This window comes from Rhinoraja longicauda, chromosome 15 (genome assembly GCF_053455715.1).
Source record: "Rhinoraja longicauda isolate Sanriku21f chromosome 15, sRhiLon1.1, whole genome shotgun sequence".
Classification (NCBI taxonomy): domain Eukaryota; kingdom Metazoa; phylum Chordata; class Chondrichthyes; order Rajiformes; family Arhynchobatidae; genus Rhinoraja; species Rhinoraja longicauda.
This window is the reverse complement of record NC_135967.1, coordinates 9,184,697-9,200,472: the sequence shown is the minus strand read 5'-3', so window position 1 is coordinate 9,200,472 and position 15,776 is coordinate 9,184,697. Positions and strand designations below refer to the sequence as shown.

At 46.8% G+C, this 15,776-nt stretch overlaps 1 protein-coding gene across 2 annotated transcripts in view; it reads right to left on the bottom strand.

The window, feature by feature from the left end:
• LOC144600341 (mastermind-like protein 2) overlaps positions 1 to 15,776 on the bottom strand; it is a 444,980-nt gene that overhangs the window by 104,934 nt on the left and 324,270 nt on the right. The window contains exon 1 of one of the 2 annotated variants that reach the window (XM_078411913.1): positions 210 to 411. The exons of the other annotated variant lie outside the window; for it this stretch is intronic. Coding sequence (XP_078268039.1) covers positions 210 to 263 — 54 coding nt within the window. The 5' untranslated portion in view covers positions 264 to 411. Of the gene's footprint in view, positions 1 to 209; positions 412 to 15,776 lie in introns of those variants that run through there. 2 annotated transcript variants of the gene reach the window in all.

Here is a 15,776-nt window from a genome sequence, read left to right as displayed (position 1 = left end):
GCTTTCTCTCCCCTCAAACGCGTGAGGTTCTAACCAACACAGACTGGAGGGAGGTCTGGTATGTATCCCACTCTCTCTCTCTCTCTGTCTATCTCAACCTTCGGGTCGACCTGACCGCCGGGAAAGCCCGGGCGGAAGATTTTTGTTTAAAAAAATTTAAAAAGAAACAAGCCCCCCATTCAGACAAGTTGAGATTGTGTTTTACATACCGAGATGTGCTGTTCCATGCGCGGCGCCTCAACTCTCTGGGAGACGAGTAACATGGTGCAAGGACCGTTCAGGTTTAAAATCCACTTTGGGCAAGAGTACAGCGAATATAACGGGCGCCCACCTCCCCTCAAACCACACACAAGTTCATCACACGGCGTGTTATGCGGCCGCTGGTAGATTTTCTGTGTCTCTCTTGAATCTTGCCAAGTACATTAGCATCAACCTACGGCTGCTTCCTGGGCAGCGGGCGGGGCTGGTGTCGGCCGCCACACTGGATAGGGTGGCCTCAGCATAGCGTCAAGGAAAGGAAGGGAGGGGAGGGAGGGAACACAAGGGACTGAAGACGACAGCAACTTACGCAAAGCAAACGGCGCTCCAGAAAGCATTCTGGTCATCGTAGTTCAACCCCGCGTGAAAGTCACAGCTGAAGAAAGAGACACAAACTGCTGGAGTGACTCAAAATCACCAGATCTGGTGAGACTGACACAGTCTCTTGGCCAGAGTAGGGGTATCAAGGACCAGATGACATAGGCTTAAGGTGAGGGGGAGGGAGGAGGGGGGATTTAGTATCAACCTGAGGGGTAACCTTTTTCACACAAAGGGTGGTGGGTATATGGGACGGTACTATTACTACGTTTCAATAGATAGACAATAGGTGCAGGAGGAGGCCATTCGGCCCTTCGAGCCAGCACCGCCATTCAATGTGATCATGGCTGATCATTCTCAATCAGTACCCCGTTCCTGCCTTCTCCCCGTACCCCCTGACTCCGCTATCCTTAAGAGCTCTATCCAGCTCTCTCTTGAATGCATTCAGAGAATTGGCCTCCACTGCCTTAAGAAACATTTAGACAAGTACATGGATAGGGCAGGTTTGGAGGGATATGGGCCAAACGCAGGCAGGTGGGGCTAACCTGGATGGTACATGTTGGCAGGTGTGGGCAAGTTGGGCCGAGAGGCCCGTTCCCACGCTGTAAGACTCCTTAACTTTAACTCAGCAGGTCAGGCAGCATCTCTGGAGAAGATAAGTGACCCTTTGGAGTCGAGACCCTTCTTCAGACAGATTGGGTTAGGGATGAAAGCTGAAATAGAGGAGTGCAGGACAAAGCCTGGCAAGCGATAGGTTGATCTCAGAGGTAGGAGCAGAACTCCCGTCAGGAGAATAGAACTTTTTCAAAGTAGGCATACCTTGAGGAGATTTTACTGTGGAGCAGTGAAATGTAGAACTGCAGGTGCTGGTTTACAAAATAAAATACAAAGTGCTGGAGTAACTCAGCACTTGCAGTTCTTTGTTTCTACATTTTACTGTATCCATGTTCTTCAGAGATGCTGCCTGACCTGCTGAGTTACTCCAGCGCTTTGTATCTTTTTTTTCTAAACCAGCATCTGCAGTCAATAGTGAAACTCCTACTCCTGGAGTGTAAGTAAAACAAAAAAACTTGGATGTGTAGGAAGGAACTCCAGATGCTGGTTTATAATGAAGATAGACACAGAAATGCTGGGGTAACTCAGCGGTTCAGGCAGCATTTCCGAAGAAAAGGAATAGGAACCTTTCTTCTGAAAAAGGTTCCGGCTTGAAACGTCACCTATTCCGGAGATGCTGCCTGACCTGCTGAGTAACTCCAGCATTTTGTGTCTGTCATCGAAAAATACTTGGATTTCATTTCTGCTCTGCACAATTTCAGCATCTCCCACAAAACATTTACCAGCCAGTGAACTGTGTTTCAAGTATAAATACAAAAAACCTGTAGATGCTAGAATTATGAATATATATATATATTTCACAAAATGCTGGAGTAACTCAGCAGGTCAGGCAGCATGTCAGGAGAGAAGGAATGGGCGACGTTTCGGGTCGAGGTCCTTCTTCAGACTGATGAATGTATATAATATATTATATGAATATATATAATATATATAATACTTATGAATATATATATATATATATATGTTGTGTTGTTGTTCGTCCTTCGGGTTCGAAGATGACCATGACTTCACTTTCAGTTGGAGGATTGGTGACTGTGGGTCCGGAAGTGACTGGTGAGGCCAATCCGGGCCCGGAAGGGACGCCCACACGTAGGACACAAGTGGATGGGTGCTGCAGTGGAAGTGGAGGTAGCCCGGGCCTTGCGCGCGGTGCGGTTCCTCTGGGCCTCTGCAGTGCGTCTGTTCTCTGCTGCACGGGCTCCTGTGGTGATCTTGCCTACGCCAGGTTGGACGGTCCAGAGCAAGAGACTCCCAAGTGCTGAGGTTGATGTCCAAGTCTTTGAGGGACACTTTGAGGCAGTCCTTAAACCGTTTCTTCTGTCCTCCTACTGAGCGCTTGCCCTGACACAGTTCTCCATATATATATATATATATATATATATATATATCCTGTACACATACATACATACATACATACATACATACATACATACATACATACATACATACATACATACATACATACATACATACATACATACATACATACATACATACATACATACATACATACATACATACATACATACATACATACATACATATTTCGCCTGGGCAGCTTGCAGCCCAGTGGTATGAACATCGACTTCTCCAACTTTAGATAGTTCCTCTGTCCCTCCCTTCCCCTCCTCCTTCCCAGATCTCCCTCTATCTTCCTCTCCACCTATATCCTTCCTTTGTCCCGCCCCCCTGACATCAGTCTGAAGAAGGGTCTCGACCCGAAACGTCACCCATTCCTTCTCTCCTGAGATGCTGCCTGACCTGCTGAGTTACTCCAGCATTTTGTGAATAAATACCTTCGATTCGTACCAGCATCTGCAGTTATTTTCTTATACATACATACATACATACATACATACATACATACATACATACATACATACATACATACATACATACATACATACATACATACATACATACATACATACATACATACCTGCATACATACATACATACATACATACATACATACAAACACATAAAACAAACAGACAATAACAGTGAAAAAAAGCAAAAGCAATGCCCTCAAATCTATGTAGTTCAGAGCTTATTTGGAGGTTATAGTTTTGGCCTGTAGGCTGTAGGCTCTATGTTCTATGAATGGAGGGATATGGAAAGTGCAGGCAGAGTAGATTAACTTGGCATCATGCCTGGCATGGACATTGTAGGCCAAAGGGCCCCTTCCTGTGCTGTACTGTTCTACGTTCTATGTGATGTTAGATTGACCACAACTCTGTTGCTGTGTACAGGTTACACCCTCACCTTGCAGGAACATTGAGAAGGGGCTGAGACGGGTGAGGAGACGATTTCTGAGGATGTTGAAAGTCTGGAAGGTTGTAGCTTTGAGGAAGATTGGGCAAACTGGAGTTGCCGCTTTTGGAACAGGAAGCTAAGAGCAGGCTTAATTGAGGAATGTAAAATTAGGCGGAATTTAGATAGAGTAAATAGGACTCATTTCCTGGTCGGTTACAAACCAGGGGACATAGATTTAAAGTAATTGCATAAAGATTTGAAGGGAGATGGAGTAACTTTGTCACCCGGAGTGTGGTCACGATTTGGACATTTCAGTCTGAAAGAATGGAAGAGTTGGATGTGCACTGGATGAATTATGACTCAAGGAGCCATGGATCAAGTGCTGGGAGGTGGCTTTGGCTGGCTAGCTCTCTCTCAGCCAGTATAGGCACATTAGGTCAAATGGCTTTTTACTGTGTTGTAAATCTTCCAGTATCCATGATTTTGTGCTGCAAATCTCACAGAATTCCTCTCTCACAACCGTAACCTTGGGGGATACAGAGGGCTTGTGTGGGTCCTTAATAACTTTTTTCGTTGAGGCAATTAGTTTACAGATACAGCATGGAAACTGGCCCTTCAGCCCACTGAGTCCACACCAACCATTGACCATCCATTCACACGCGACTTCATAAGTTCATGTTCATGAGTCATAGGAGCAGATTTAGGCCATTCGGCCCATTGAATCTACTCTGCCGTTCAATCATGGCTGATCTACCTTTCCCTCTCAACACCATTCTCCTGTCTTAGACAATAGACAATACGTGCAGGAGGAGGCCATTCGGCCCTTTGAGCCAGCACCGCCATTCAATGTGATCACGGCTGATCATTCTCAATCAGTACCCCGTTCCTGCCTTCTCCCCATAACCCCTGACTCCGCTATCCTTAAGAGCTCTATCTAGCTCTCTCTTGAATGCATTCAGAGAATTGGCCTCCACTGCCTTCTGAGGCAGAGAATTCCACAGATTCACAACTCTCTGACTGAAAAAGTTTTTCCTCATCTCAGTTCTAAATGGCCTACCCCTTATTCTTAAACCGTGGCCCCTTGTTCTGGACTCCCCCAACATTGGGAACATGTTTCCTGCCTCTAACGTGTCCAACACCATAATAATCTTATACGTTTCGATAAGATCCCCTCACATCCTTCTAAATTCCAGTGTATACAAGCCTAGTCGCTCCAGTCTTTCAACATATGATAGTCCCGCCATTCCGGGAATTAACCTAGTAAACCTACGCTGCACGCCCTCAATAGCAAGAATATCCTTCCTCAAATTTGGAGACCAAAACTGCACACAGTACTCCAGGTGCGGTCTCACTAAGACCCTGTACAACTGCAGAAGGACCTCTTTGCTCCTATACTCAACTCCCCTTGTTATGAAGGTCAACATTCCATTGGCTTTCTTCACTGCCTGCTGTACCTGCATGCTTCCTTTCAGTGACTGATGCACAAGGACACCCAGATCTCGTTCTACGTCCCCTTTTCCTAACTTGACACCTTTCAGATAATAATCTGCCTTCTTATTCTTACCACCAAAGTGGATAACCTCACACTTATCCACATTAAACTGCATCTGCCATGCATCCGCCCACTCGCACAACCTGTCCAAGTCACCCTGCAACCTCATAGCATCTTCCCAACAGTCTTCTCCTTGTAACCTTTGACACTCTTACTAATCAAGAGCCTGTCAACCCCTGGCTTTTGATCTAATTCCGCACACTCCCTACCGACTCGGGGTGATTTTTAATGGAGGCCAATTAACCTGCACACCCGCTCGTCTTTGGGATGTGGGAGGAAACCGGAGCACAAGGAGGAAATACATGCGATCACAGGGAGAATGTGTAGACAGCACCCAAGGTCAGGATTGAACACAAGTCTCTGGTGCTGTGAGGCAGCAGCTCCACCTGCTGCGCCACCGTGCCGCCAATTACTTTTGGGAGGTGCAATGGCATAGTCAGTAGAACTACCACCTCACTGACCCAGCTTCAGTGCTGACCTCCAGTGCTGTCTGTGTGAGGTCAGCACCTTCTTCCTTTGACCATGTGCTCTGGTTTCCTCCTACACTCCAAATAGGTGCAAGTTAGTTGAGTCGTAGAGTCATGGAGTCATACAGCACGGAAATAGGCCCTTCAGCCCAACTTGTCCAAGCTGACCGAGATGCCCCATCTGAGCTGGTCCCACCTGCCTGCATTTGACCCATATCCTTCTAAACCTTTCCTACCTATGAACTTGTCCAAATGTTTTTTTTTTAACCGGCTGCTGTAAATCTCTTGTGCGGTGGAATATGAGGGCAGTTGTTTGGAATCCTAGTCACAATAGGGACAATTTACACTTATACCAAGCCAATTAATCTACAAACCTGTGCGTCTTTGGAGTGCGGGGGAGAAGCTGGAGATCTCGGAGAGGACCCGCTCGGTCACGGGCAGAACGTGCAGTCAGCACCCGTAGTCGGGATCGAACTCGGGTCTCTGGTGCTGTAAGTGGCTGTGAGGCAGCAACTCTACCGCTGCACCACCAGCATTTCATTAAGACTGCACTCAATGTCAACCTGAATGATGTGGTCAAGTCCTGGAGTAGAACAAACACATTGGCAAGGGTAGACACAAAAAGCTGGAGTAAAATCTTCAAGAGAGAGTTAGATTTAGCTCTTAGGGCTAAGGGAATCAAGGGATATGGGGAAAAAGCACCAACGGGGTACTGATTTTGTATGATCAGCCATGATCATATTGAATGGCGGTGCTGGCTCGAAGGGCCGAACGGCCTACCCTTGTACCTATTTTCTATGTTTCTATGAATGTGGGGAAAACAAAATGGGCTTGTTAACACTAGTCCCACCTGCTTACACTTGGCCACAACGCTCTAAACCTGTCCTATCCATGTGCCTAAACCTGTCCATCCATTATAATGATAATACCTGCCTGAACTATCTCCTCCAGCAGCTTGTTTCATATACCTTCCACCCTTTGTATAAAAAGGCTACCCCTCAGGCTCCAGTTAAATCTTTCCCTCCTCACCCCTTCACGTATCTGACCCCGAGCCTTTCCCACCCAGTAGGTACCACCGAAAGACACAATGTATCCAGCAAATGTAGTTAATAACATTACGCTTCAATTTAGTGAGCAGCTTATTTTTGCTCGGACTTTCAGTTTATATTTTAGTTTGATTTGATCATGTTTCATTTTATATATTTATCGTGCTTCTAAAGTGGAGGGAGATGTGATGTCTCTAGTTTGATTATTCTGAGGCAAGACTTGCGGGGCAATGAAAACAGGCTCAAGTCTCCAGTCTGGAAGGGAAAGCAGATAGATCGTTAGCGCAGAAGCCAAGAGTAAAATCTTTAAGGATCTGCATGTCCCCGATTCCAGATGACTTGGAATTCAGCCACTGAACTGATTGGCTGGTCAACAGAACGTAATTTTCCAGAAGAAGCTCACATTCCCGGAAGTTTTAACTATTTGGGTTTTTGCATTGAAGAGAGGACTGCATCTGATGCAAACATTGCCGCCTGATCAGGGTAGGTCTGAGCATAGGCTTGGGTTCCCTTGTGCCGCATTCATTTGAAAGCAGAAAAGAATGAAAGGAATTGCATTAAAGTATAAAATGAAGTCTTGTGTTTACAGTATATACCACCTCTCCTTGCCTCATGATATCACAATCTTTTTATAGCAGCGAAATATATTTTTAGCACCAGCACTGTTGTAATGTTGGAAACGTAGCCAACAACTTAAGCACAGGAAGCTCCCAACAACAGCAATGTGACAGAGACCAGAAACCGTTCTTAACGTTACACATTAGCCAAGACACAAGGGTTACTCAACCATTTGCCGATCACCCCACTCTCCACCACCCCACCCACTCCATCCACCTATCTCTTGCCAGGCTTGGCGCTGCCCTCACCCCTCTTTCCCCAGCTTGCTCCCCACTACTCCCGTCCGAAGAAAGGTCTTGACCCAAAACGTCGCCAATCCGTTCCCTCCACAAATGCCGCCTGACCCGCTGAGTTACCCCAGCACTTTGTGTTTTACACTGGAAGTTAACTCTCGTGCTCTTAAAATCTTTTGTGGCTACCAATCCATTCATAAGGTGGCACCTCTATGACCGCAATGTTCCCTCAGTTCGTCAGCCTAGATCTTGTGTTCAAAATCTTGGAGTTGGGCTCAGAGTCATGGAGCCATCCAGCCTGGAAACAGGCCCTTTGGCCCAACTTGACCACACCAACCAACATGCCCCATCTGTGCTAGTCCCACCTGCCTTTGTTTGGCCAATATCCCTCTAAACCTGTCCTATCCATGTACCTGCCTAAATGTTTCTTAAACATTGCAATAGTACCTACATCAACTACCTCCTCGGGGAGCTCGTTCCATACACCAACCACCTTTTGTGTGAAAAAGTTACCACTCAGATTCCTATTAAATCTTACCTCCCTCATCTTAAACCTATGCCCTCTGGTTCTCGATTCTGCTACTATGGGTCTACCCGATCTATTCGTCTCATGATTTTGTACTTCAGCCCATAACCTGCTGCCCCAGACAAAACTGCTACCCATCTGATTAATGGTTAATACAAATAACTTTTGACAGAGTCACAGAGCTATGGAATCAGACAGCATGGAAACAGACCATTCGGCCCAGCTTATCCACTCCGACCAGTAAATACCCATCCATTTTAATCCTCTCTCTTGGTATTTGGTCAATAACCTTCTATGCCAGAGTAATTCAAGCATTCGTCTACAAGCTTCCAAGCTTCAGCATCCCAGCCTCAACTATTCTTTCATGCACTGCATTCCAGGTCCTGACCATTTTCTGGATAAATAAGGTCACCTCTTTATCCCCTCTGAATCCTTTCCCCCGTACCTGAAATCTATGTCCTCTCGTTTTATCTGCTTCTGATATGGGGAAAAACGTTTCTTGCAAACGACGCTATCCATACCTATAATGAGTTCAGAGGAGCAGAATTAGGCTATTCGGCCCATCGAGTCTACTCCGACATTCAATCATGGCTGATCTACCTTGCCCTCTCAACCCCATTCTCCTGCCTTCCCCCCGCAACCTTTGAACCACCTACTAATCAAGAACCTGTCAATCTCCACTTCAAAATTCCCATTGACTTGGCCACCACAGCCAACAGTGGCGATGAATTCCACAGATTCACCACCCTCTGGCTAAAGAAATTCCTCCTCATCTCCTTTCTAAAGGTACATGCGTTTATTCTGAGGCTGTGCCCTCTGGTCCTAGACACTCCCACTAGTGGAAACATCCACTCCATGTGAAATCAACAACCTGCATTTAAATACTAGTCACAGAAGAGGTGAGATATTAAATTGCAGGCTGTCACTGCACCATATAAGAAGCCTAGCGGTATGCTTTCACCAGTATTTTGAGTGAGGAGGGAGAATGAAGGGGAGAAGGAATATCGGGCCATGTCTCTGAATGAATGGCTGTCAACAGTGGAGTGTGGAGTAATTAAACAAGAGAGGCACTCAAGATGTGAGAATCGCAGGAGGAGGTTACGAGGATGTTGCCAGGCCTCGAGGGCCTGAACTATAGGGAGAGGTTGAGCAGGCTAGGACTTTATTCCTTGCGGCGCAGGAAGATGAGAGGTTATTTAGATTTTGTTTTTAGATTTTAGATTTAGAGATACAGCGCGGAAACTGGCCCTTCGGCCCACCGGGTCCGCGCCGCCCAGCGATCCCCGCACACTACCACTATCCTACACACAATAGGGACAATTTTTACATTTTACCCAGTCAATTAACCTACATACCTGTACATCTTTGGAGTGTGGGAAGAAACCGAAGATCTCGGAGAAAACCCACGCAGGTTACGGGGAGAACGTACAAACTCCGTACAGACGGCGCCCGTAGTCAGGATCGAACCTGAGTCTCAGGCGCTGCATTCGCTGTAAGGCAGCAACTCTACCGCTGCGCCACCGTTATCTTATAGAGGTGTGCAAGATCATGGGAGGAATAAATAGGGTAAATGCAGAGTCTTTTACCCAGTGTTGGGGAATCGAGAACCAGAGGACATAGGTTTAAGGTGAGGGGGGAAAGATTTATTAGGAACCTAAGAGGCACTTTTTTACACAAAGGGTGGCAGATCAGCCAAAACATTATGACCACTGACAGGCATAGTCAATAACATTGATTATCTTGTTACAATGGCACCTGTCAAGGGGTGGGATATATTGGGGAGCAAGTGAACAGTCAGTTCTTGAAGTTGATGTGTTGGATGCAGGAGAAATGGACAGGAGTAAAGACCTGAGCGACTTTGACAAGGGCCAAATTGTTATGGCCAGACGACTGGGTCAGAGCATCTCTGAAACGGCAAGGCTTGTGGGGTGCTCCTGGTCAGCAGTGGTGAGTACCTACCGACAGTGGTCCGAGGAGGGACAAACCACAAACCGGCGACAGACAGGGTGTTGGGCGCCCAAGGCTCATCAATGCGTGAGGGCAACGAAGGCTATCCCGTCTGGTCCGAACCGACAGAAGGTCTACTGTGGCACAAGTCACAGAAAATCTTAATGGTGGTCATGGGAGGAATGTGTCACAATGCACAGTGCATCGCACCCTGCTGCGTATGGGGCTGCACACGGAGGACCAACAGCATATTCGGCAGGTGGTCATAATGTTTTGGCTCATCAGGTCATAATGTTTTGGCTGATCGGTGTATGTAGAACGAGCTGCCATAGGCTGTCAAAAGCTAATCATATGTTAACCCAATCATTCCTGGGATCATTCTCGTAAACCTCCTCTGGACCCTCTCCAACACCAGATCCTTCTCAACCTCCAGCACCTTGTGCTTTGTTTCAGAATTCTGTTACCTTTGGCTACTGTTTATGCATTAATATACAAACTGGACCCAGGGATCTTGGGATGGAGTTGCAGCAAGCTTCCTCTGAGTTAAGGGATTGACAATATTGTTGAAGGGTGTCAGGAGGTTACCTGGGTGCATATTGTGCACCTCCCCTACTTCTACCACCTCCTCTACTCCCACACCTGAGATATTTACAGTCTTTACTTTAGACCAGAGATACTGCGTAGAAACAGGCCCTTTGGCCCACCGAGTCGGCGCCGACCAGCGACCACCCAGTGCACTAGCACTTCCCTATACACTAGCACTTTCCTACACACTAAGGACAATTGACAATTTTACCACAGCCAACTAGCCAACAAACCTGCACGTCTTTGAAGTGTGGGAGAAAACCCATGTGGTCATAGGGAGAACGTACAAACTCCGTACAGGCAAGCACCCATAGTCAGGACTGAACCCGAGTCTCTGGCACTGTAAGGCAGCAACTCTACCACTGCCCAACCATGCCGCCTTGAATTTACCGTTGCAATTTGAGGCAGGTACTATCACAACATTTAAGAAACATTTGGACAGGTACATGAATAGTATACGTTACAGGGATATAGGCCAAACGCAGGCAGGTGGGACTAGAATGGGGGGCATATTGGTGGGCATGGTCAAGTTGAGTGGAAGGGCCTGATTCCACACCGTATGGCTCGAGAGTGGCTTAGTGGTAGAGCTGCTGCCTTACAGTGCCAGAGACCTGGGATCAATGTTTCCACTAGTGGGAGAGGTCTGGGACCAGAGGCCATAGCCTCAGAATAAAAGAACGTACCTTTAGAAGGGAGATAAGGAGCAATTTTTTTAGTCATTCATCAGATGGGATTCATCAGATGGCCGTAGAGGCCATGGTCAATGGATATTTTTAAGGTGGAGATTGACAGATTTTTAATTAGTAAGGGTGCCAGGGGTTATGGGGAGAAGACAGGAGAATGGGGTTGAGAGGGAAAGATAGATCAGCCAGGATTAAATGGCAGAGTAGACTTGATAGGCCAAATGGCCCAATTCTGCTTCTGGAACTTATTAATTTATCTAGTTATCTATCTTATTGCTGTTTATGGGGACTTGTGCAAATGGATTGCCGCATTTCCTGAGATTACAGCAAACACTTCATAAACTTGAAAATTACTTGAGAACATACCTGGGATGTGAAAACCCCTTTATAAATCTATCTTTGCCTGAAACCCGGACATAATATCAACAAGATGCAGACACAAGAAACTGCAGATGCTGAAATCTTGTGTTGAACACAAAGTGCTGGAGTAACTCGGCGGGTCAGGCAGCATCTGTGGAGAACGTGGACAGGCACCATTTTGTGTCGTGACCCATCTTCAGACAGATTGTAGTAGAGGGGGGAGAGCTGGAACTACAATCAGTTTGAAGAAGGGTCCAGATCTGAAACGTCACCTATCCATTCTCTCCACAGATGCTGCCTGACCTGCTGCGTTACTCTAGCCTAGCACTTTACGTGGGCAACATGCTGGCACAGTGGTAGGGTGGCTGGCTTACAGCGCCAGAGACCCGGGTTCGGATCTGACAACGGGTGCTTGTCTGTTTTGAGTTTGTACCTTCTCTCCGTGACCCGTGTGGGTTTTCTCCGGGATCTCCGATTTTCTCCCACACTCCAAAGACGTACAGGTTTGTGGGTTAATTGGCTTGGTATAGTTGTAAACTGTCCCTAGTGTTAGTGTATGGGGATCGCTGGTCGGCACGGACTCGGAGGGCCGAAGAGCCTGTTTCTGCGCTGCATCTCGAAACCAAACTAAACTAAAATATCACCAACAAGCTCCTTTTTGCAACGCCTTTTCCCTTCTTGCTCTGAATGTACATCACTCTGCTCAGGCCCATTCATTGAAGGACCACTTTTGCCCAATGCTTTCACTGGTGACATCTCAACAAAGCTGTGTGGAGAGTCCAGATGAGGAAATAAATCCACTTTTCTTGGCGTAATCATTTGTAAGATCAGAATTACTGCATTTTAGACACTACCTCCAAAATTAATTCGTTGATTAAACAGATTTAGATCTGATGCTACCTGATTCTTTTGGCTCGTTTTCACTCTGAATGCAAATGATTACCGTGACTTCAACTGGTTTCCTGACCTAAATTCACGAGATAGAAATTGAAAATTCATAAGAACTGTGCATGAACATTGCGGTTTATAATTATTGTTGTTATTTTTGGCTGTACTCCCACTAGCGACAAACGGCAAATTCTATACTTAGCCGTTTGAAAAAGTGGAAAATGTTTTATCAGAGAAAAATCTGTGGAAAAAAAACCGAGGTGCTTGTTCACTTTTCGGTTTCCCCTGCAGAATTTGTCCTTTTGTTTGACCAAGGCTTGGTGATATGTGATCGGCAGATCAGCTTCTTGCCTTGGCAGCACAGTGGCTCAGCGGTAGAGTTGCTGCCTCACAGCGCCAGGGATCCGGCTTCAATCCTGACTACGGGTGCTGTCTGTACGGAGTTTGCACGTTCTCCCTGAGACCGCGTGGGGTTTCTCCCGATGGTCCAGTTTCCTCCCACACACCAAAGACGTGCGTTTGTAGATTAATTGGCTTTGGTAAAATTGTAAGAATTGTCCCTATTGTGTAGGATAGTGCTGGTGTACGGGGTGACCGCTGGTCGGCACGGACACGTTGGGCCGAAGGGCCTGTTTCTCTAAAGTATAAAGTTCTTGGTTTAGGAATAGTGCTCTTCCTTAAGTCATGTCATGTCATGTGATATGTGTAGATTTTGGCCATTCGGCCCATCAAATCTACTCTACAGTTCAATCATGGCTGATCTATCTTTCCCTCCTAAACCCATTCTCCTGCCTTCTCCCCATAACCACTGACTAACACTGTACTAATCAAGAATCTCTCTATCTCCGCCTTAAAAATATCCACTGACGGCCTCCACAGCCTTCTGTGGCAAAGAATTCCACAGATTCACCACCCTCTGACTAAAGAAATTCCTCCTCATCTCCTTCCTAAAGGAACGTCCTTTAATTCTGAGGCCAGGACCTCTAGTCCTAAACTCTCCCACTAGTGGAAACATCCTCTCCACATCTACTCTAATCAAGCCTTTCACTATTCTGTACGTTTCCATGAGGTCTCCCCTCATTCTTCTAAACTCCAGCGAGTACAGGCCCAGTGGTGACAAACGCTCATCATAGGTTAACCTACTCATTCCTGGGATCATTCTTGTAAACCTCCTCTGGACCCTCTCCAGAGCCAGCACATCCTCCCTCAGATATTGTGCTCACAATATTCCAAATGCAGCCTTACCAGCGCCTTATAGAGCCTCAGCATTACATCCCTGTTTTTGTATTCAAGCCAGCTTGAAATACATGCTAGCATTGCGTTTGCTTTCTTTACCACCGATTCGACTTGCAGATCAACTTTTTGGGAATCCTGCACCAGCACTCCCAAGTCCCTTTGCACCTCCGATTTCTGGATTCTCTCCCCATTTAGAAAATAGTCTATGCCTTTATTCCTACTACCAAAATGCATGACTCCACACTTTGCTACACTTTCTTCCATCTGCCACTTCTCTGTCCACTCTCCCAACCTGTCCAAGTCCTTCTGCAGAGTCCCTGCTTTCTCTGCACTACCTGCCCCTCCGCCTATGTTTGTATCATCCGTAAACTTGGCCACAAAGCCTTCACTCCCTGAGTCCAAATCATTAATATACAACGTGAAGACTCATGTTGACTTGTAAGACTGCAAAGACCATGTTAAAACTGAGAGCAGAGGGAAGGCAAGTGTGCCTGTTTGTTCAATGGCTCTTCATTTTGGGATGTTCTGACCCAACCCTAATCATTGTCACTAGCTTGAGCATGTAGCTGTGAAGTGAAACCACCCTGTGGCTATTTCATAGATGTAAAAGTGTACCTCAAGGTCCACCATGTGCAGAATTACTGCCAGAAATGGCTTCCATGTTCCACTCCATGGGGTCTGAAGAATGGTCTCCACCCGAAACGTTCCTATCCATGTTCTCCAGAGATGCTGCCTGACCCGCTGAGTTACTCCAGCATATTTTAGTCCTACCTCCTCTCCATACTTATAGCAGAAGCAAACTAGGAGAGTGCCCCATGCTGCAAGTCACTATGAAAAATCTGCACGCTGCAGTCAATGTGCAGGGTCCTGGTGGACAAGCACGCATTAAATGCACCGTCAGCATATGCTGAATGTCCATGTACAGTTTTTCTCTTTTCATCTTTTGTGGAGTTGGGAGGAAAAGGGACTCCTCTTGGAGACACAACGTGGAAACACACGCTTTGGCCCATCAAGTCTGCACCTACCAATTATCACCCATACGCCAGTTCTATCCTACACACTAGGAACAATTTACAGAAGCCAGTTAAGCTACAAACCTGCATGTCTTTGGGTTGTGGGGGGGAAACTGGAGCCCCCGGAGAAAACCCATGCGGGCACAGGGAGAACGTGCAAACTCCACGCAGACAGCAACTAGGATCGAAGCAGGGTCACTGGCGCTCCCCCCATTCGTAACAAGGACAGAATCCCCCTCGTTCTCACCTTCCACCCCATCAGCCAGCGTATCCAACAAATCATCCTACAACATTTCCGTCACCGACAACGGGACCCCACCACTGGCCACATCTTCCCATCCTCTCCCCTTTCTGATTTCCGCAGAGACTGTTCCCTCCATAACTCCCTGGTCCACTCGTCCCTTCCTACCCAAACCACCCCATCCCGGGCACTTTCCCCTGCAACCGCAGGAGATGCAACACCTGTCCCTTTACCTCCCCCCTCAACTCCATCCAAGGACCCAAACAGTCTTTCCAGGTGAGACAAAGGTTCACCTGCACCTCCTCCAACCTCATCTGCTGTATTAACTGCTCTAGATGGTCAATTTCTCTACATCGGTGAGACCAAACGTAGGGAAATTTACAGGTAAAAAAGTGATTTAAAAAGAGTACGGCGATTATATTGGATGATCGTAATTCCTCTAAAGTTTAGATTATAGTTAAGGGATACAGCATAGAATCAGGCCTCTCAGCCCATCGAGTCTGCACCAACCATCGATCACACTAGGTCTATTCACAAAGTGCTGGAGTAACTCAGCAGGTCAGGCAGCATCTCAGGAGAGAAGGATCGGGTGACGTTTCGGGTCGAGACCCGAAACGTCACCCGTTCCTTCTCTCCTGAGATGCTGCCTGACCTGCTGAGTTACTCCAGCACTTTGTGAATAAATACCTTCGATTTGTACCAGCATCTGCAGTCATTTTCTTACACCAGCTCTATATCATCCCACTTTCTCATCCACTCCTTACACACATGGGGCAATTTACAGAGGTCAATTAGCCTACAAACCCGCACGTCTTTGGGATGTGGGAAGAAACCGGAGCACCCGGAGGAGACCCACGCTGCCGCACGGAGAACGTGGAAACTCCACACGCAGACAACACCCGTGGTCAGGATCGAACCCTGGTCTCTGGCGCTG